A 21,986-nucleotide genomic window follows, 5' to 3' on the forward strand; every position below is an offset into this window, starting at 1 on the left:
TCATGCTGCTGTTCTACCTGTTGTTTACAGACCAATCAGCCTTCATTGTTTCTTTTTCTTTTTTTTTTTGTCTCAGCAGCTATAACTTGCAGTGTTTAAGGCTCAAAATATGACCCTCATTTGTCCACTACAAATAGCAGTGCCACTGAATTAATTATCAATCATCTATCTATCATCAGTAATCTCATCCTTGATGGCTCAACGATGAACAATATCAGTTGTGTGGATTTGTTGATGTTTATTTTTAATTACGAAAATGTGTGAAACCAGTAGGCTACCTTTGTAAACACACCCACAGGTACTCTGGTGACCACTCCCACAGAGGTTAAATACCTGGGTCTTACTCCACTGTCTTTGTCTAGCAGGTGCAGTGAGACTTGTTGCGTATAACTGATGAAGCCCCTTGGATAAGAGGCGAAACGTCTTCCCAGATAAATATAAGACCAGTTGCCTATGATTCAGTTTGCCCAGAAAAGAACGATGAACCTGGATGAATGAGAATATCCATCCATAAACATCACACATCATAGTTTTTTCATGGTCCTTCGAGCCGGAGCGAACACCCATGCTGGAAATTGGACCCATGACCCGTTCAGCAACATGATGGGAGAGAGCAAGGAGAAAGGCCACAGTGGGAGAGAATGCCTCCAAGATATCTACAGACTTAACTTTATGGCAGGCCTCCCCAACAACCACAGGCCAGAGCAGCACCTGTATCACAGCCTCCTGAATCTGAGGCTGGAGTGGCACAACTATAATGGTTGGTATGGTTCCAGTCTTGATGGACAGAGTTGAGCAGTATGAGCAGGGTTACTCGGAGGGAGATACAGAAGAGGATTGTAATATAGAGCCCCAACAGACACCATTTGCATCTAACGACCCCTACTGCCCCCCCAATGTGAGAAAGCCCAGTCTGAACCTAACCTATCTGAATCAGCACCTGTACCTGCTCCGAACCCCAGAAAGGTTTCCCTGTCTTCCAAACCATTTGCTTATCACTCAAGCAGTGTTGTCCCATATCAGTTCCATTACATGCCCCCTCAGCCTGCACAGCAACCTCAAGCTCAAGGTTCTGTGTCTCAGCCAGCTCCAGTTTCATATGCCCCACCCTTTACTGGAGCTTTCCCCCCTGCTCATCCCAGCTTCTCTTTACCTGTGGCTCCTGTGCAGCAAACTATGGGTTCCAGGTTTTCCACATGAGTAGAGGGATCTTCATTCCCATAATTCAACCATGATGACCCTCATGGGTTTATACTGTTGAAGATGGCTCTGACTAACTTGTTGCCAACAGAGGAAACTGAACTGTAAAAATTTCATATCCTATTAGATCAGTTACAGCTCCTCTCTGCTCGCCATATTGCCCTTTCCTATGCACATGATCCACAACCATTCACTATGGCATTAGCAGCCTTAGAGTGACCTGGCCCTGAGAGAGATGCAGACCATTTTAAATCTTCCTAGAGTAATTTCTGGAGGCTTTCAGAATGTTGCAGTCAGAGTGAGATCATTGGTGGGAATGTTACAATCACTATGATCAAGAGAACGCATCGTCTCAGCATTCTGTGTACCTGTGATCTCCCAAATTCATTGTTCTTTGCATTCTTGGTATTGAGAATTTAACATTGTTAAAGTGAGACTCTCTAGCAAGGACAAACCTTTGATACCTATGCCATCTTAGATGATGGATCTGAGTGCACAATGTTGTTACCTGGTACAGCAGAATATCTGGGCTTGGAGGGAGAGCCTGAGCAACTTGAGCTTCGTACAATGAGGCAACAGACCGAGAAACTTGAAGGAAGAACCTTAGATTATCCGCTGCCTCAAGCTTAATTGACAGGCTTTCACATCCACCACCTTTTGTTCACTGCGTTCATCATTGTTCAGTTACCAAAATAAAGAACTGATCCAATATTTTAATGTGCACACCACATGGTTGTTCAGTGAGCCGGCACCACCACCACCCCACCCAGCATAGTTTTTTTTATTGTCAATAAAGGTATCTATCTATCTATCTATCTATCTATCTATCTATCTATCTATCTATCTATCTATCTATCTATCTATCTATCTATCTATCTATCTATCTATCTATCTATCTATCTATCTAATTGGAATAAGGTATTGGGAAGAAATATAATTTGTCAAAAAGTATCCTTAATTAGAAAATACATTGCAATGATTTAGACCTGACCATCGGCTAATTGAAGCTTATTTACACCTATATTACTGTAGATAAATTACTTGAAACACTACTTAAGGGTCTATTACAAGTCTCTATGGCTGGCCAATAGTTCAAACACACCCAAAGGAGAGGATATGATGAAAGAAAGATGAGTTCCAGGGAAAGCACTTTTTTTGTTTTTGAACAGCAACAGTCTATTACTTTAAGAGGTGATAAATACTATAAAGCTGCCAGTCAGCAAGGTCTATCATATCAAAACTTAATCTAGGGGTGTGTAGGAATAAAAAAATCACAACTAGAATTTGCCCTCCCAGGTGATACCGATATGTGAAATTTGGGGTCTTGGCCCAAGGACTATGGAGCACAGAGTTCAAACTAGACATGGTGAAGCAGCATTTAGCTGTTATGCTGCACACAACTGGAACCAACTACCAGCAGAACTGAGATAGGCCCAACTGTGAGCACTTTTAATTCCAGGCTAAGAACATTTCTCTTTTCAGGTGCATTATGGCTGAGCTCTTTTAAAGAACTTTAAATCTTAATCTTGGATTTGCACTGCAAGTCATCTTAATTGTTGTAATACATAATAATTGTTGTAATAATAATTCAATATTTCATGCTGCAAACTCATATTTAATGCTCTGTTTTAGTCTAGTTTTAGTCTAGTTATTGTATATTTTTTTAGGGATGTCCCGATACCACTTTTTCACTTCCGATACGATACCGATATTGCAGCCTTCAATATCGGCCGATACCGATATTGATCTGATATTAGGGGTGGTGAAAAAAAATCGATTATTTATATTTTTCAAATTCTAATACAAAGGAGAGTCCTCCTGTTGCTGACTGACAGGCTGCCGCTGTCATGTTCCTCTATGGGACGGACAGTATAAGCTTACTTTTGAAATGTAAAATATTAAAAAAATATTGGATAAATATATAGTCCTCTTGTGAAAGTTCCCAGCAGCTCATTAATGATGATAATGATAGTTAATAATAAATATTACCAGTAGATCAATGGTCAGTTGTCCATTCCAGCTCATCCCCACTATTTCCAACACATAGATGCTCACAGACCCACACATACTCAGTACTGTATGCACAAACCACCTTCCACCACAACACCAATTCATATTTCAATATGTACAGCACTGTTCACACAGTGTCTTTGTGTTTATCAAGTAACAAATCTGGTTATCACAAAAGAAAAGAGATTTCTTTTCTGACAGGTTGGCGTTGCTGTGATTGTAAAGGCTGACTGTTCAAATCCTCCAATTAAACAACTGGAATCAGAAGTAGGTGGAGTTTATTGTCCTTCCTTGAACTTTGCCCCGTTCTTCAGGCTGCAGCCAGGTAGCTACGCCTCTGTTCAGACGCCATTTTAAAGATGAACGGAGCAGAAGGAGAGAAACTGAAGTCTGAGGCAGGTGAGTGTTAACACAACATTATTATAATTTATTATTAATATAGTTATTATTGAAGTGTGAGAGTGTGTGAGTCAGTTTGTCCCTGTGTGAAAAGTCATCAACAAGAGCTGATGAGCGGAATAATTCACATTAAAACTGTATACTGTATACTCTGTTAGTGTGAGTGTGTGTGTTGTCTGACAGTCAGTGTTTCTGGTTTCCCTCTCAGACTGACTGAAGTCCTGAAGATGAGTGTTTGTGTGGATGAAGACGAGGACGGAGCAGAGTCACAGTAAGAGACCTGCTACAAACCTGTGAACCTCCAAACTGTAACAGATCTTAATTTAGTGTGTTGAGCTGCTGCAGTCTCTGGAACAGGAAGTAACTTCTCCCGGGTTCTTCTGTATTATTACTTTGTTTATACTGACTCATTTCTTATGATATGATGTGATCAAAGGTCGTATTATTCCTGCAGCTGATAGTGGTTACAGATTAACTAAGTGGGGTCTCATTTATAACCGTTGCGTACGCACAAAACGGGGCTGAAAGTGGCGTACGTGACTTTCCACGCCAAGGTTGTGATCTATAAAAAACAACTTGACAGGAGAATGTGCGCAGCTCTAAGCAAACTCTGAGCCATGCGTACGCATGGTTTGGAGGAAAAGGGGAATTGGCGACACAGACGGTGTGGTGGTGAACTGAAGTCAGACTCAGGAAATGATGATTGAGAAGAACGATTATGTTTTTATTATCGGCCGTCACACATTTAATTTCAACCCGTATGCCTTAGATCCATGTTGCCATGGTGATTTAATTCAACAGCGTTATTTTGCATTGGACTGGTGTTTCAGAAACATCTTCTTAGAATCTAATTTAAAATTCAAAATCAAAATTCCTTAATCACCACCATCTCTCCGTCATATTGTCCACTCCCAGAGCGCAGGAGGAGGAGAGGACGGCGCGGCTGCATGGGATAAAGTATCCGGTCCTATCAGAGTCAATTAAATATCAAGGACTGGGAAAAAGCCAGTAATCACAATCGTTACACTCTGTTTTCTTGTTATCAGTCCTACTTAATGCTGTTCATCACAGAAACCGATATATGCATAAATAAAATCGTCATGTTCGTTAATTCTTCAGAATATATTTCAGGATGGAGGACACAACTGACTCAACAAATTTTATCGATCAGTCTAATTACTGTAAATAGGCCTAGCCTATATACATCGGTGAGCCCCGTGCATAATGCTGCACCACGGCACCGCTGGAGGAGAAAGGAGGGAGAGTGAGACCATGATGAATGGTTAATAACTTGTTTCAGATTCACTAGAACTGTTGTCATTGTTGTAACTATGTGCCGAACCGGGTCCAGCATTAGAGAGGGCAGCGCACCAAAACAACACCGCGTGCGCTCTGAGCCGCTGACGCCGTTAACAGCTGCAGCAACACGTCACGTCGCCACTTTCACACCTGCAGATAATTCACAACACCGACAGAACAAGAGCACGTCAGGCTCATTGACATGCAGATCACATTCATGTGGTGGTTTGCATTGACCATCTAGGGTTAAAACAGGGCGTGTACAGGGCGGAACGTGAAGCGGATTCAGCTGCGCACACTTGTAGGAACTCTGTGATTTATAAAGGGAAGTTTGCTTACAAGTGTGCGTACGCAGGGTTTTATAAGTCTTAATATTTTTTGGCGCACGCAAAACTTGGCTTTTGGACGTACGTACACTTTTAGTAACGATCCTACGTAGGGGTGGGAAAAAAAATCGATATTGCAATATATTGTTGTGCTCTCTGTCGCAATAAATAATCGATACACTGACGGCAAATATCGATATTTTTGTTACAACACACATTTACCCCGTTGTCACAGTCAGTACTTTTTTTTTTTCACCGTCAGTACTTAATCTCTCCTGTCCTTTTTGTGGGGGCGCTAATCCCGTAAATGAGGGTAAAGTAGGCGTGAGTAGCGGCAGAAGAAGAAGACCCACCCGCAAGTTTTCACTCTAAAGTGTGAACCCACTTTGGCTTTTACGAAACAGATGACAGGAGAACACTGGATAAAGAATATAATCTGCAAGAACTGTTTTGCGAAGGTAAAATATACAGCAACCACACAGACAGGCGTATGTGTCTCTCTCTACAGTCTATGGTCTCTGTGTGTGTGTGAGTTACTACGGTTACCGCGACGCTCCCGTCCCCCGGATATTTCTGCAGCTTGATTTACATGATCCGGTCTGAGACATGAAACTCATGGACTGAGGAGTCGTCCCACTGCGTCTGCACGTCACACCGACGGTCGTACATTTGTAGGAGGAAGTTGTAGTTGCTGTTGTTGCTGTTGTTGCCGCTGTTGCGGTTGTGCGCGACGTAGAGCTGCCGCTTCGACTAGTGAGTTTTTTCTTTTTTCCCCCCAATCGCCCGTTCATTCGCCCGGTGAGGGAGGACGGAGTGGGGGGGGGGGCATGACCCTGCCCCCCCCCCACTCCGTCCAAACCTGCATGTTTTTTCTCCTCATGTCCTACACTAGAGAACTTGTTCTTCTTATCACCAAAGAGGCTGCTCGCTCTCTCTCTCTGACAGCTGATTTTTTAAATACCATGAATGGAAAGCATAAGAAACTACATAAAACAAGTTGCTACTGACTTTTCAGTATCATAAAGCACTGTCCTGGTTTACATAAGACATGTTATTAATGTTCATGCACTTTAATGTCTCCAGCTGTACAGTGTTTATTAATTTGTACATTGTACAAAGTTTTGGAATAAGTGCATGGGACTTTTTCCTTTTTATGTTTTTTTTTCAGTCACATATATCGTGATATATCGTTGATGAAATTTCTTGCAATATATCGAATATCGCAGATATCGTGTATCGTGATATTATCATTATCGTGGGCCAAATATCGCCACAGTATCGAATCGTGAGTTACCCATATCGTCCCACCCCTAATCCTACGTACAGTTTTATAAATGAGATCCCTGATGACTTGGGATCTAACTGTCAGTACGTTAACATGAGACTTATAGAAAACAAATTTTTGCCTCAATCCGACTATAACTGGACAACTGAAGTGCATGTAAACGTGTTAGTCTGACTAATATCTGAGTTCTCCAATTCCGATTAAGACACCCAGATAATGCAATTGGAAATCGATTTTCTTCAGCATGTAAACGCCTTAAAGCAACATTGCAGAGTTTATCGGCCTTAAAATAATGTTTCCAGACTCATTGCAATGGTAGAAAAATGGTTAATAGGATGAATGGTGCTGCCGCTGCAACCTGAGCCGGGTCATGTAACTTCCCTGCACGGGTAGGATCACCCTCCGGTTACTGATGCCCCACCCTCTTGAGGTGGACAACCAATCAGAGCAGTAGATGTGGAGCTGAGAATGTGACATGTTGTTGATCCAGAAATGTCTTGACAGGAGGAAGAGGAGTGGTGTCTCTGTGGACCAGCAGCTGTCCTGCTGTGGTCTCTGTCAGGACGTCCTGAAGGATCCAGTCTCCAGCAGCTGTGGACACTGGTTCTGCAGACAGTGCTTCACCTCAGACTGGGACCAGTCTGGTTCTTCAGGACCCCCCTCCTGTCCCCAGTGTGGACAAAGACCCAGAACCATTGGTGAGCTGCAGACAGCCAATCAGAGCAGCAGCTGTGTACAAAATGAGACTGAACATGCTGAACAGCTGATGTGGTCATTTCTGAAACCAGGACCTGTTGTTTTCTCCAGAGTCATTGTTCCATCACACAGCATTGACATTTAAAGGGATAGTTCAACATTTTGGCAAATTGGCCCATTGCCATAATCCCTATAGTCATAGCAGTAGGTTCGTTATCTGTAATTGTCGGTGCAAGCTATTTTTATTGTAGCGGAAATAATTAAAGTAATGGCAAACAAACAATGCATATCTCCAAAATCAGGCAGGTGCCTAGCAGCCTACTCATTTTAATGTAATAATTGCAGATGAGGACCGTGTCAAAAAGGAAAAAAGGTAAGAAAAAAAAAACAATCGATCACAGACTTCATGATCGATTACCATGGCAACGAACAAAGTTTTGAAGCTTCGATTTTTTTGGGTCAGCCCTATCAACAGGCTTGGGGAGTAACGGACTACATGTAACGGCGTTACGTAATCAGGATACAAAAAAGGGTAACTGTAGTCCGTTACAAGTACAGAAAAAAACCCCGTAATCAGATTACCGGTACATTTGATAAAAACAGAGATTACTTAGCTGATTACTTCACATTTTAAAAATCAACCACAGGCTATAGAGCGGCCGTAGAAGCCACTCGCCGTCTCGTTGTAGTTTCAGAGGTGAGGCACAGACAGCTGCTCTGCCTCTTCTGCCCATACACACACCGTGTGTGGCTGAGGCTACGCTGCCTCTTAACGTAACTCTACTGAGTGTGAGCGGCACGTAAGTTCACGTTGCTTTCGTGAATTGTAAACACACGGCCCCTCGGTTTTAGCGTCCAGCAGTTTAGCGGCTAATTCAACAGCAGTGATGGATAACTGTACCGGAGAGGCTAAACAACTTAATGAGCTTCATTTGAGGAATAAACAGCAGCTTTTACCTGACGGAGACCGACGCCTGAGCTACGGTAGCTAACAGCTAGCAGGTTATTTCTCTCTCTCCCTCTCTTCTTTACACACACACACAGCCCAGGTTGTCTGTCATATCTGTTGTAAACCTTGTAATACTAGCTTGTTGAGTACAGTTAACATTATTGTTGCTTCGGTTTGAGTGTGTATTAACTCGGTTTGTGCCGCGGCTGTCACTAATGTTGATAAAGTGATGATTTACAATCGAGAGTTTATCCATTGTGTTTTATTTTGAAATTTAGCGGATGCTCGGTGCGTTTCATTTCCTGTTTCCTCTGCGTGGATTGATGCGTGACTGAATTTGCATGTTTGGTATTAAAGTTATCCAAAAGTAACTAAATGTAATCTGTTACATTACTTTAATTTTGTAGTACTTAGAGTAAGTTACTAATTACATTTTCCAACAGGTAACTTGTAATTGTACTGGAATACATTTTTAAAGTAACCCTCCCAACCCTGCCTATCAAATACACAATCCAACAACTCCAAAACGATCTGTGGACAAGTTGTGACCTGCACATTCACCACGCTATGAGATAATAACAGAACGTTACCAGACAGAGTTGTTTTAGAGGGAAATTCATGCAAAACCGCTGATGTGCGTTGCCTTCAGGGACAGTTTTTCAGCAAGCAGTCTCTGTATTTCCCTCTCAAACAACTCTGTCTGGTAACGTTCTGTTATTATCTCATGGTGTGGTGAATGTGCAGGTCACAAGTTGTTGGATTGTGTATTTGATGAGTTTGATGAGGGAAACAATGAAATCCCATTAGCCTCTGTAGCGTAGCTCTGAGCAGCTCGCGGCTCAGCTCAGCCATTCTAAAAGCAGCTTACACCGACAAATAAAGGTAACGAACCTTCTGCTATGACTATAGAGATTATGGCAAACAGGCCAATTTGCCAAATGTTGAACTATCACTTTAAGGTGATGACTCTGTCTCTTCTCTCTCAGCAGATCGTGGTCTGCAGGAGGTTTTAGATCAACATAAGATCAGTCTGAGGAGCAGATGTGAACGAGTGACTGAAGGAACTGAGGGAACAGGAAGTGGAACAGGACGTGAAACCCTCCTCAACAGCATCTACATTGAGTTTTACATCCCAGAGGGACAGAGTGAAGAGGTTAATACCCAACATGAGGTGAGACAGCTGGAGACAACGTCCAAGAAGAAGACCCTCCATGATACTCCAATCAAATGCCAAGACATCTTTAAGGACTTACGTATCCAACAGAGAGACAACATCTTTTACTACTTCTTTGTCAAACCGAGATACACGTTATCTAAATACTTACCTGTCCAATGGAGAGACGAGGTCTCACCTGTCCAACAGAGACCCATCAGAGTGGTTCTGACCAACGGCGTCGCTGGCGTTGGAAAAACCTTCTCGGTGCAGAAGTTCACTCTGGACTGGGCCGAGGGCTTGGAGAACCAAGATGTCAGTCTGCTGGTTCTGCTTTCCTTCAGGGAGCTGAACCTGATCAGAGATCAGCAGTTGAGTCTTCTCAGGCTGCTCCATGTTTTCCATCCAACATTACAGAAGGTCACAGCAGAGCAGCTGGCTGTCTGTAAACTCCTCTTCATCTTTGACGGCCTGGATGAAAGCAGACTGTCACTGGACTTCAACAACAGGGAGGTTGTGTCTGATGTCACACAGACGTCATCAGTCAACGTGCTGCTGACAAACCTCATCCAGGGGAATCTGCTTCCCTCGGCTCTGGTCTGGATCACCTCCAGACCTGCAGCAGCCAATCAGATCCCTCCTACATGTGTCGACAGGGTAACAGAGGTCCGAGGCTTCACTGACGCCCAGATGGAGGAGTACTTCAGGAGGAGGTCCAGTGATGAAGATCTGTCCAGAAGAATCATCTCACACATCAAGACGTCCAGGACCCTCCACATCATGTGTCAAGTCCCAGTCTTCTGCTGGATCAGTGCTACAGTTCTGGAGCACATGTTGACCACAGACCAGAGAGGAGAGCTGCCCAAGACCACGACTGACCTGTTCTCACACTTCCTGCTGGTCCAGACAAAGAGAAAGAGGAATAAGTACGGTGAAGGACATGAGACGAGTCCTCAGGAGCTGACAGAGGCTGACAGGGAAGTTCTTCTGAAGCTGGGGAGGCTGGCGTTTGACCAGCTGGAGGAAGGAAACATCATGTTCTACCAAGAAGACCTGGAGCAGTGTGGTCTGGATGTCACAGAGGCCTTGGTGAACTCAGGACTCTGTACTGAGATCTTCAAAAGAGAGAGTGTGATCTTCCAGAGAACAGTCTACTGCTTTGTTCATCTGAGTGTTCAGGAGTTTCTGGCTGCAGTCTACATGTTCCACTGTTTCACCAACAGGAACACACAGGTCCTCCAGAACTTCCTGGGAAAACAAGATGTTGATTTAACCCTGGATGACTTCCTGAAGAGAGCCATGGTGAAATCCCTCAGAAGTAGAAATGGTCACCTAGACCTGTTTGTTCGCTTCCTTCATGGCCTCTCTCTGGAGTCCAACCAGAGGCTGTTAGAAGGTCTGCTGGGTCAGACAGACAACAGTCCAGGAACCATCCAGAGAATCATCAACAACCTGAAGGAAATGGACAATGATGAAATCTCTCCTGACAGAAGCATCAACATCTTCCACTGTCTGACAGAGATGAAGGACCAGTCAGTTCATCAGCAGATCCAACAGTTCCTGAAGTCAGAGAACAGATCAGAAGAGGAACTCTCTGAGATCCAGTGTTCAGCTCTGGCCTACATGCTGCAGATGTCAGAACAGGTTCTGGATGAGTTGGACCTGGAGAAATACAACACATCAAAGGAGGGACGACAGAGACTGATCCCAGCTGTGAGGAACTGCAGGAAGGCTCGGTGAGTCCAGACATGATTTATCTATTATTGTTCAGTGGATCAGATCAGTAGTTTAGTCAAGTTCAGATAAACAGTTTTTAGCGATAGCGATATCATTGGTTGTTGTTGTTGAATATAATTGAAGAGGAGGAAGACTCGGAACTCCTTCATGAGGAAATAGACTCTATTTTAAAAAGGGCCGAACAAATCTGGTCTGCAGGACCGAGTCATGAGGATCATCCCAGAGAAGATGAACCATCACATCACCATGTAGCACCATCATATGCACCAACTGTATTTTCATCACTATTTAAATCAGATTTTTATTTGAACAGATTTTATTTTTCCTCTTATCACAGATTGCATGACTGTGAACTCTCAGAGACTCACTGTAAAATTGTGGCCTCAGCTCTGAAGTCCAAACCCTCCCAACTGACAGAACTGGACCTGACTGAGACCGACCTGCAGGAGTCAGGAGTGAAGGATCTGTGTGCTGGACTGGAGAGTCCAAACTGTAGACTGGAGACTCTGAGGTCTGAAACCGAAAACCCAGATTTTCCTCTAACTCTGAGTCAACTTTTCACTTTTCACTAAACCTGCTTTCTGAAACAGGGCCACCGTCTACAGATTGAACAAGAAGTAATTTAATGTTATCCTCAATGCAGTGGCAAATTTCACAAACTTTGAATTTGCTTTGCTGGAAAAAATATCTCTTACATGTCTTACTTAGCTATCTGTAGGAAAGAAAGAAAGCCAAATAAAATGTGAGTTATTTCTCTTTTTCTGGATGCTGGAAGGTGATTGATTAACCTACAAAGAGATAAAAGCGAAGAGGATAGTTCAGATCTGAGAGAACGTTAGCGGTGACGTGTAGCCTGATATTCGATGTGCGACTCGGGTTTTTTCAAGTAAACCTGCCAGAGAGCAGGTTAGGTTCACAGAGTCAGTTACCGTGGTGACTGAGACAGAGTTTCAGTTAGGCTACCTCTCATTCGGGAGCAAAAGTTTCCCTCATCTCAGGGTTCACTGAAGGTCCGTTCACACCGGACCTTTTATTTTTGTCGCTGTCACTTGTGTCGCTCCAAAAAAATCGTTCTGTCACTCAGCTGCAGTCGCTCGTCACTTTGGAACAATTCAACAGATTGCTATGATGACGTCATTCAAGCAATTGCAATGAATTTCACCTCGCTCGGAGTCGCTCTTTTCTTCCTGTTTGTATCATGGATGTATTATATTAAAGCAGAACTATGCAGGATTTGGGCTGTAATTATTGTGGCTCAGAGACACTGTGATGGTTGAGTGACCTATTATGTAGGTACGAGATAAGAACGCAGATGACGTCATGCATGTCACGAATCGTGATTGGTTTGAGTTGGGAAAGTCGGAGGAAACCATGGAAACACAGAATGTTGGTAGCCTACTGTACTCATGAAGTTCGACTTGTGGCTACACGGAGCTAATGCTAACACAGACGTACACACACACCATGGATCTTTTATAAGATAATGTAATACATCATGACACACACACACACCTTCGCGTTTTGGAACCTTTATTCCTGTGTGTGTGTGTCTGTGTCTTTGTGTCTGTGTGTGGCCGTGTTAGCGTTAGCTCCGTGTTAGCATTAGCTCCGTGTTAGCAGGGCTTAGCAAACACCGCTCTCTACCTTCAGCAGCTTCCAATGTAAACACAAGCACGTGGAGGGGGTGGAGGGGGTGGAGGTGGTGGTGGTGGCGGCGAGTTTTTTTTTTTTTACCACAGTGACATGTGCCTCCCAGAACTGTGGGGGAGCTCCGGAGAGGGGAAAAAAAAGAGAAACCAACGAAGGAGCGAGCTATTTCCGGCCGACTTGCATAGTTCTGCTTTAACTGGATACCGGACCGGAAAATGGCCGCCGTTCATTTCAATGGAAGTTGCTCGCCTGGCGCATACACCGAAAAAGTTTCTGACTTCCGGGTTTACTTCCGCGTTATGCGGCCCATAGAGCATGCGCAGTTGAGTCACCCCCCATGATGCTCTGCGGCCTCCCATCATGCCCTGGGGCAATGAGAACGAGCAACCACCGTTCTAGTTTTGGCGCTGCGCGTTCATGTGTTACTTGTGGATTTAAGGAATGAGTATTAAGACTTTTACAGGACTCACACGGACTTTAAAACAAAGATAATGATTTAAAAAGTAAGACGGCCGGTCGTAGGTTTACTACGATCGTTTATATGATCGTTAAATCGTTTTGACAGTTAATTTATATGTTACACAGAAAACAAGTTAGTCCGAACCTGTAAGCTTAAATCACAATGGAAAATAAATCATAATTAAATTAAGCGTATAGCGTTAGTTCTGGCAGGCCATGACGTCAAGTTCTTAATCAGCAAAGCGTAACTGTCTTCACCTGTGCAGCTCAGCTGATGGCTCAGCTGACTCCCCGTGGCTGCTTCCTATTGGGGAATTGCATTCAGAGCGCGCTATTTAAACTGCTCTAGTCCGACGTCACCTCCCTTGCTGCTGCTGCTGCTGCCGGCTTTTTTGCAAGACGGGCTCCCGCATGAGGGATAAGGATCGCCGCTCGTGTTCGTGCTCGCCCTGCTGCTCCCGATGTCGTCGCCCCCGTCCACGATGCGGACCCGCGGCGGCTGGCGCGGTGACGTGTCATGGGGCTTCAGCGAAGCTCTGGAACGGAGGACGCCGTCTGCGACGACGGGGGAGGGGGGCTCACCTGGCAGGCGGGGGCGGCGTCACACACAGCTGTTCATTGACCGGCGACGGCTGATTCCGGGGCTGTGGAGTTTCTGTTTGCAGCGTTGCTGCCACGCGGTCGGAGCGTCACACAAGGAACGGTTTGCTTTATTCTTAATTTGTCTGTTGTCTGTAACAACATCTATTGCACGTCTGTCCGTCCTGGGTGAGGGATCCCTCCTCTGTTGCTCACCCTGAGGTTTCTCCTGGTTTTCCCTGTTAAAAGGGTTTTCCATGGAGTTTTTCCTTAGTCGATGTGAGGGTCTAAGGACAGAGGATGTTGTTATGATGGGATGTAAAGCCCTTTGAGACTAAAATTGCCTTGCCTAATTTGCGCTGGGTTTCGACCTCCATAGCGATCATACAGGATCATATTTTGCATTGAATTATTCACCTATGCAGCTCCTTTCGTTGGTTTTGGGGGGGTTCTTTGTCCATTTCCTTTTTAAGGGGCTACATTTATTTCCAACTTAAATAGCCTCCTGACATCTCTTAGTATTGCTAGAGGGTCAGGGATTTGCCGGCGTGGTCGTTTTGGGGGATTTTCTTTGCTACTGCGCCTGGCAATAGAGCCATCCTAGATGCTCAAAGCCATGAGCCTCTCATTGTAAATTGATTTAATATTCATTCAGGCATGATTGGTTAGGTCTATATTATTATATTATCATATTGTTATTACTATATTATATTATCATCGATATTATTAAGAGGCAGCGTGTGGCTTATTCCCTATTAAATCATATAAGAACATTTATTCCATCCTAGATAGCTTCCTGGCTTCTCTTGTAACAGAGGTTCCAGGATTTGCCGGTGTGGTCGTTTTGGGGGATTTTCTTTGCTACTGCGCCTGGCAATAGAGCCATTCTAGATGCACAAAAAGCCATGAGCCTCTCATTGTAAATAATTGATTTAATATTATTATTGTTATTATTAATAATTATTATTGTTAATAATTATTATTGTTAAGAGGTAGCGTGTGGCTTATTTCCTATTAAATTTTATAGGCAAAAATTAATTCCATCCTAGATAGCCTCCTGGCATCTCTTAGCAGAGGTTCCAGGATTTGCCGGTGTGGTTGTTTTGGGGGGTTTTCTTTGCTGCTGCGCTCCCTGCTTATGCCGTTCATGATGGCTCGTGAAGGGCAGGGAGGTGCTCTTCCTGCCTCAGGCTTTCCACGCAAGCGCGTGGAAGAGCAGGGGGTCCCAGAACAGTACCATACCGCCAAATTAAACTGTGCAAGTAAATAAATATTATTTTGACATAGTGGTCCTGACAGAAATTAAGCGTATAGCGTTAGTTCTGGCAGGCCATGACGTCAAGCTCTTAATCAGCAAAGCGTAACTGTCTTCACCTGTGCAGCTCAGCTGATGGCTCAGCTGACTCCCCGTGGCTGCTTCCTATTGGGGAATTGCATTCAGAGCGCGCTATTTAAACTGCTCTAGTCCGACGTCACCTCCCTTGCTGCTGCTGCTGCTGCCGGCTTTTTTGCAACCCACCTCCACCCCAGCTCCTCCTGTCATTGTATCTTGTGGTTGCTCTGCTCTGTCTGGGTTTTCTTTGCTGCTGCGCTCCCTGCTTATGCCGTTCATGATGGCTCGTGAAGGGCAGGGAGGTGCTCTTCCTGCCTCAGGCTTTCCACGCAAGCGCGTGGAAGAGCAGGGGGTCCCAGAACAGTACCATACCGCCAAATTAAACTGTGCAAGTAAATAAATATTATTTTGACATAGTGGTCCTGACAGAACTGTATTTTTGTTAAACATGACAGAGATGACCCCAGAACACCTCAAATAATGTAATGAGGGCTTTACTCTTACCTTTTTTATATTGAATAGTATATTTAACTTGCTGCACAGTCACCAGTTGTATTTACAGGATGTTGGTGGAGGTATTATAAACTTAGTCACACGTGTTTTGTTTTTATCAACCACACTGTGATTAAAGAAAGTTAGAGCTCTTTGGCAAATGCATCTTCCTTTTAATAATTGTCTGTACTGGCTGTGTTCATAGTTTCATCATCATCATTAAGCCTTCAGGTGGATGAGACTCTTTGTAATTCAACAGTTTAACCTTACAATATTTCCACAACACGCAGAATATCAGTGTCCACTAAATACAGCTGTTACAGAACCAGACATTTTAATTAAACACGAATGCCCCAGACACAGCTGCAGATGTTGGATTTGGTAGAAGAAGAAAAAAGGCACAAGCATGTTTGTTTTTTTCTGAACAATTTAATAATATTATGAGTTTAAGTGATCATTTAGCATACTGACACTGAACAAACACACACTGACGACGGTGAGGAGGAGAGAGGAGGAGGAGGAGGACGTCCACGGTTCTTCCTCCGGCCCCGGTGGAAGACGGGGAGCAGCTGCACCTTCAGGCCACACACACGACACACACCGACCATGGAGGAGTCTGGAGAAGTCTCGGTTTACATTTTACCACCGTGGCATTAATTAAGCCGTAAAAATAAATTAATGTGGACGTTGTGAACAGAGCAACAGGTGTTGGACATCAGCCGCGATGAGACACTGTTGACAGACACACACACACACACACACATACAGCATAAATGACTTATCAAGCTAGAATTACTGAAAAATATGGGTTTTACAGGGAAAGTAATGTAAAACAGTCCGGTTTCACGTCAGTAAATGCAGTCACTACGAGGCGATCTCATCAATTAAAACGTTATGTTTAAGAATACGAGTTGACAAGAGACTAATAACAGACATTAAATATCATCAAGTTAAAGCAGATATCAGCTTCACGGCCGTTTCGGCTAATGCTGCGTTCAAGGCAGGCTTTTGAAACCGTAAGTTACAGCTTCAAGTCACAACTACGACTTGGTAGCGTTCCAGGTAACCCGTAGCTCGTGTTTTTACCATCCTGTTGTCTGTGAAAGTTCCCTATAACGGCCACTCGTAACTTCCGACCCGTGAACTCGTACCAGATCGAACTGGTATGACTTCACAGGAAGGAAAAACACAAAGTACGAGTTTCTTTGAACGCACCATGAGTTAGCAGCCCCCGCCCTTGTCAGGCATCAATTGGTCCTCGTGCTACGTCACCACATTCACGCGCATCCCTTGGCTGCACACACAGCCCTTCATGCCGTTCTCTCTCCTCATTGGATAACACTTGTATCCCACAAGGAAAATTTTCTCCTCGGGTTACAGCAGAGCAGAGTGACGGAGAGACTCGTGTTTAGGCTGAAATACTTCATGTAAGTGATTGCTGACGGAAAATAGGACTATTTAGGACTTATATTAACAAAAACATTCCACTGATATCTGCTTTAAATTAACTCGATGTGACCAAACGAAAACTCACCTTTGAGCCGTGTTTTCCACTTTTCTGAGTGACTTTAGCGCCGGACACCGTCTCATTAGCTTCAGGCATCCTCGGTCCCGAGACACACACGACCGCGCACTGCGAGTGCACGGACACAGCCGTGACGTCACGGCCAGAAATGAGACTTTTCTGTGGCTTTTCTGACCGTTGGAAAACATTTTGACGGATAAAAAGTCCATGACTTAAAAATATAGAATACAAAGATTAGTAATTAATGGAGGTTACAGCTGGAGGTGTCCTGTGAACAGTTTTACAGGCTTCTCTTTTACTATTGCGGTCTATGGGAAAAATCATTTTTGGGCCCCATGGGGTTTTTTGTTGCAGTACCACGGGTGGCCACTGGGAAAAATCGGCGTGCCTGCTGGGGGCTGGTTTGTATTGGTCCAGCACGACTGACATTGTACCTGCTGCCGCCGTTTACCTGTTGTGGAAGTCCCACAAGCGGCGTACAACGTCAAGCCGGCTTTGCTCTGCCGGACCGGTGGAGTTGTATTAAGTTTCCATGATTTCAGTAGTTGTCATAGTTACACATAGATTACGGCAGCCAATCAGCGCTAAGCGACTGACGGCCAGAGAGTTGGGATTTCTCATCTCGTGCGACAGAGCGATTTCCCAGCGATTTTTCGCTATGTAAACTAATATGTAAACTCGTCGCCAGCGAGAAAAACAAAAGGTCCGGTGCAAGGTTATTATCGTTAACGAAAATGAACGAAATGACGAAAACTAGAATTGAAAAAACATTTTCGTTAACTGAAATAAATAAAAACTATAATCAAATGAAAAAACGATAACTAACTGAAACTGTATTGTGTGTTTACAAAACTAACTAAAACGTACTGAAATTATAGATAAAATTCCCTTAGTTTTCGTCTTTGTCAATTTCGGATTGATATGAAATCGATTCAGGCATATAGGCGCCGATTCCGTGGCTGCTCCGGTGCACCCACTGACCAGGTTGAGCCAGATGCGCATTTCTCCGTGCGGCGCCTCGGCCCCTCAGCTGTGTGTCTGTGGGTATGTGTATCCTGTGTAGCCCGTATGTGTGTGTAGCCTGCGTGAATGTGTGTGGTACTCTCTCTCGCGCTCATGAATAAACACACGAACAGAGGTACGCGCTCTGGCGCATCTGGCACAGTCGGTTAACAGCACCGAAAGGAAACTGGCTCCGCTCCGCGGCTATTTCACGTCCGACCTCGATGTTAAGCACACGTTGTTATTGATATTGTAGCGTCCGACCCGACGTAACTACAACAACATAACACAAACTTATCTGACAGCTCTCACTTCTTCCTCTGCTGTTCCTCACTCACTCACCTACACACACCTACACACACACACACACACACACACACACACAGACACACACAGACACACACACACAGCTGTTTTCCTCACTCACCCCGGCCCCTCAGCTTCTCATCCAACCTGCCCGGCCCGTACCGTACACATTGACAGTCAGTCAGAAATCACACAACTTAAACATCATAACAAGAACATTACTGCGGGGTCCCGACAATATTATCAGCTGTGATATGCGCAGCAGTGTTTGTAGGGCCCGGTTCAGGTGTGTGTGTTTGCTGTGTTCACTTTATGCTACTTTATGTTAAATACAATACAACATGTGAGGTAGGCTACTGTAAGCCTATTGTTACTTTACTGTACTGGTATGTAAAAAAAAAAGAAAAAAAAAAAGGTATCTTTTGAGTTTTATTACACAATACTTGCTCTGATCTTTTTGAATCATTCAACTAACAAATAACCCAAAGTATGAAAAAACTAAAACTAATACTAAAACTAATAAAAACTAAACTAAAACTAAGCGTTTAGAAAAAAATAAAAACTAACTAAAACTAGCAAACCCGCTCTAAAAACTAATTAAAACTAACTGAATTAGAGAAAAAGAAGTCAAAACTAACTAAAACTAAACTATAATTAAAAATCAAAAACTATTATAACCTTGGTCCGGTGTGAACGCACCTTTACTCTGAGTTTTCTGGAATACCCCTCTGATCAATGTGGCTGCACAACATGAGTTTGTATAGATTGAGCCACAGTGTCACTACATCTGTGTTGAAGCAGCAGCAGCTTCTCATGAATATTAATGAGCTGTTTTCTCTTAATGTGACTGTTTAACCTGCTTCCTGTTGCTTCAGCTGTTGGATTTTCATTTTCTAAACTTGTTCTTTTTGAAGCATCTTCAGCTCTAAACAGATGATGAGTCACTGAACGCTGTCAACAAGGAGCTTTGTCCTCAACTCACTGCTTTTTTCATTCATTCAGATTGCAGGGCTGCTGGTTGTCAGAGATTAGCTGTTCTTCTCTGGTCTCAGCTCTGAAGTCCAACCCCTCCCACCTGAAACACCTGGACCTGAGTGAAAACAACCTGAAGGATTCAGACCTGAAGGATCTGAGTGGTTTTCTGGAGAGTCCAGACTGTAGACTGGAGACTCTGAGGTCAGTTCACTGACTGTTACTGTTGTAGATCTTAGCTCTTTGATCCACAACTGAACCTGATTGATCTTCACTCAGAACTTGAATTATTGACGTTGATGTGATGAATGAAGGAGGTTTGAAATAGTTGTTGTCTCATGTTTCCAGTTGTTCTTCTTCTTTAGTTTCCTGAAACCAGTACCAGAGGTGGAGTAGCCAAAACATTTACTTAAGAGTATTGTTACTTTATAATAATATTACTCAAGTAAAAGTAAAAAGTAGCCATCCAAATATTTACTTGAGTAAGAGTAAGAAAGTACTTGGTGAAAAAACTACTCCAGTACTGAGTAACTAACTGCTGCTGAGTAACCTTTTATTTGTTAAATAATCAGTGCATGAACGTAATCAAATACACAAAAATATAATACGGCAATGAACAAATTACGATATTGTCAAAGAACAACACTGAACAACTAAGACAATAAATTTAATCTTTACAAAGTGACAAAGTAAGGCAAAGTCAGCCACAATAACCTACGTATGCATACTGAGGACTATGAACTGTCAAACTCTTTGTGTGTGTGTGTGGGTGTGTGTGTGTGTGTGTGTGTGTGTGTGTGTGTGTGTGTGTGTGTGTGTGTGTGTGTGTGTGTGTGTGTGTGTGTGTGTGTGTGTGTGTGTGTGTGTGTGTGTGTGTGTGTGTGTGTGTGTGTGTGTGTGTGTGTGTGTGTGTGTGTGTGTTACCCTAAACAAACAGATCACGCATTGGATCGATAAAAAGCAGCGAGTAGCAAGCAGAATGTAGCTCAGTGTAACGCAGTAAAAGTACCAATTCTTCTTCACAATTATACTCAAGTAAAAGTAAAAAGTATGCTGCATTAAACTACTCTTACAAGTACAGTTTATCCAAAAAGTTACTCAAGTAAATGTAATGGAGTAAATGTAGCGTGTTTCTACCCACCTCTGACCAGGACCAAGAATTAATGTTGTACTGCTTTTTCAGGTTGAGGTGGTGCAGTTTGTCAGAGATCAGCTGTTCCTCTCTGCTCTCAGCTCTAAAGTCCAACCCCTCCCACCTGAGACACCTGGACCTGACCCACAATGACCTGCAGGATTCAGGAGTGAAGGATCTGAGTGGTTTTCTGGAGAGTCCAGACTGTAGACTGGAGACTCTGAGGTCAGACTCTGTTTTATTTCTGTGCTCAGATGAATGTGATGTGAAAGTTGTGTTGACACTGATATGAGGCTGATATTATACTGATCCACACTGAGGGTCGTCATGGATTTGTAACGCCCGCCAATATAATAATGTCCACAAACGTAATAAACCAAAAAAGTTATAAAAATATGCAGCTTTTAATGTAATAATCATGCAAATGTAATACATTTTCCACAAACGTAATAGCCGCTGCCTACTACAAATGTAACACGCAATTTCACTATTACGTTTGTAGAGATTTATTACGTTTGGGGAAGTGAAAATCTTCAACTTTCAATGTTGTAATAACTTCCCACAAATGTAATGATGCAGTGAATATGGTCGTTGTGTTGGTTGTTGTTTATACCTACTAATAGCCTACTGACCGTGGGTGCGAAATCCAGCTGCTGACTCTCTGCTCCATGATCACAGAGAGCCCCCCCCCCCCCCCCCCCCCGACGTACCCACAAAGCAGCTTTGTCATTTTCAGTTCTCTCTCTCTCTCTCTCTCTGTGCCGTCTGAATTGGATTAATAAACCTTTATATTCTTGCCTATTTAGACAATATACAGTCTATGATTTAGACTGATAAATGTGAGAAATCAATCCAGATTTCTTCATAATTTTTTTTATAGCTGACGGGAGTTTTAGATAAAATGTCACAGGATTTTTTTCTTTTAATCAGGCTATCTCCCTCTGTCAGTATCAACCCTGTCAATAAACAGGTAGGGGGGAAAACCCTCCGACCTAACGTTAAACTAGCTTATCATTTGAAACTAGCCTATATTAAAGATGGGATTGTATTCATTCTGAATCACATAAGAACCCTGAAAAGCGGAACGTCTGTGTGCTTATGCTTCACCTGTAAGGAGTGTATATATTTATTTTATTCAAGTGCATATTTTTGTTGTTGTTTTGAATAAAAAGGAGATCTTTTGGATATTACAGTACAGTATGTAGTGTAAATTTTGGTTCTGCCAGTGGAGAGTCAAAGAACAAGACTGGAGAGGTAGCATGCAGCCAAGATAATGGGACAGAACACAGAACCACACAGCAGATAGCAGTTCAGAGTAGTGCCCCCAGAACAGAGATGGCAGTCCCATCTTATACCCCACTTTATGACTCTGGTTACTCCATTACTACAAGCACTGGCCTTTCCAAGCCATAAAACAATTCAACAGATGTATTACTTAACAAATGTCTACCCCAGTTGTTGTTTTACCTATAGGAATTTACA

General features: G+C 43.4%; 1 protein-coding gene across 1 annotated transcript in view; it reads left to right on the top strand.

Annotated features, from left to right (window-relative positions):
• Positions 1–6,858: 6,858 nt before the first annotated feature.
• The window catches only part of LOC310992310 (NACHT, LRR and PYD domains-containing protein 3-like), a gene marked incomplete at both ends in the record, with an annotated part of 31,843 nt that continues 16,715 nt past the window's right edge, over positions 6,859–21,986 (top strand). Inside the window, 6 exons of the mRNA XM_083980324.1 lie at positions 6,859–6,908; positions 7,024–7,217; positions 9,154–11,053; positions 11,392–11,565; positions 19,403–19,576; positions 20,556–20,729. Of these exons, the coding sequence (XP_083836450.1) occupies positions 6,859–6,908; positions 7,024–7,217; positions 9,154–11,053; positions 11,392–11,565; positions 19,403–19,576; positions 20,556–20,729 (2,666 nt within the window). The remainder of the gene's footprint in view (positions 6,909–7,023; positions 7,218–9,153; positions 11,054–11,391; positions 11,566–19,402; positions 19,577–20,555; positions 20,730–21,986) is intronic.

This window comes from Trachurus trachurus (genome assembly GCF_905171665.1).
Source record: "Trachurus trachurus genome assembly, chromosome: 10".
NCBI lineage: Eukaryota > Metazoa > Chordata > Actinopteri > Carangiformes > Carangidae > Trachurus > Trachurus trachurus.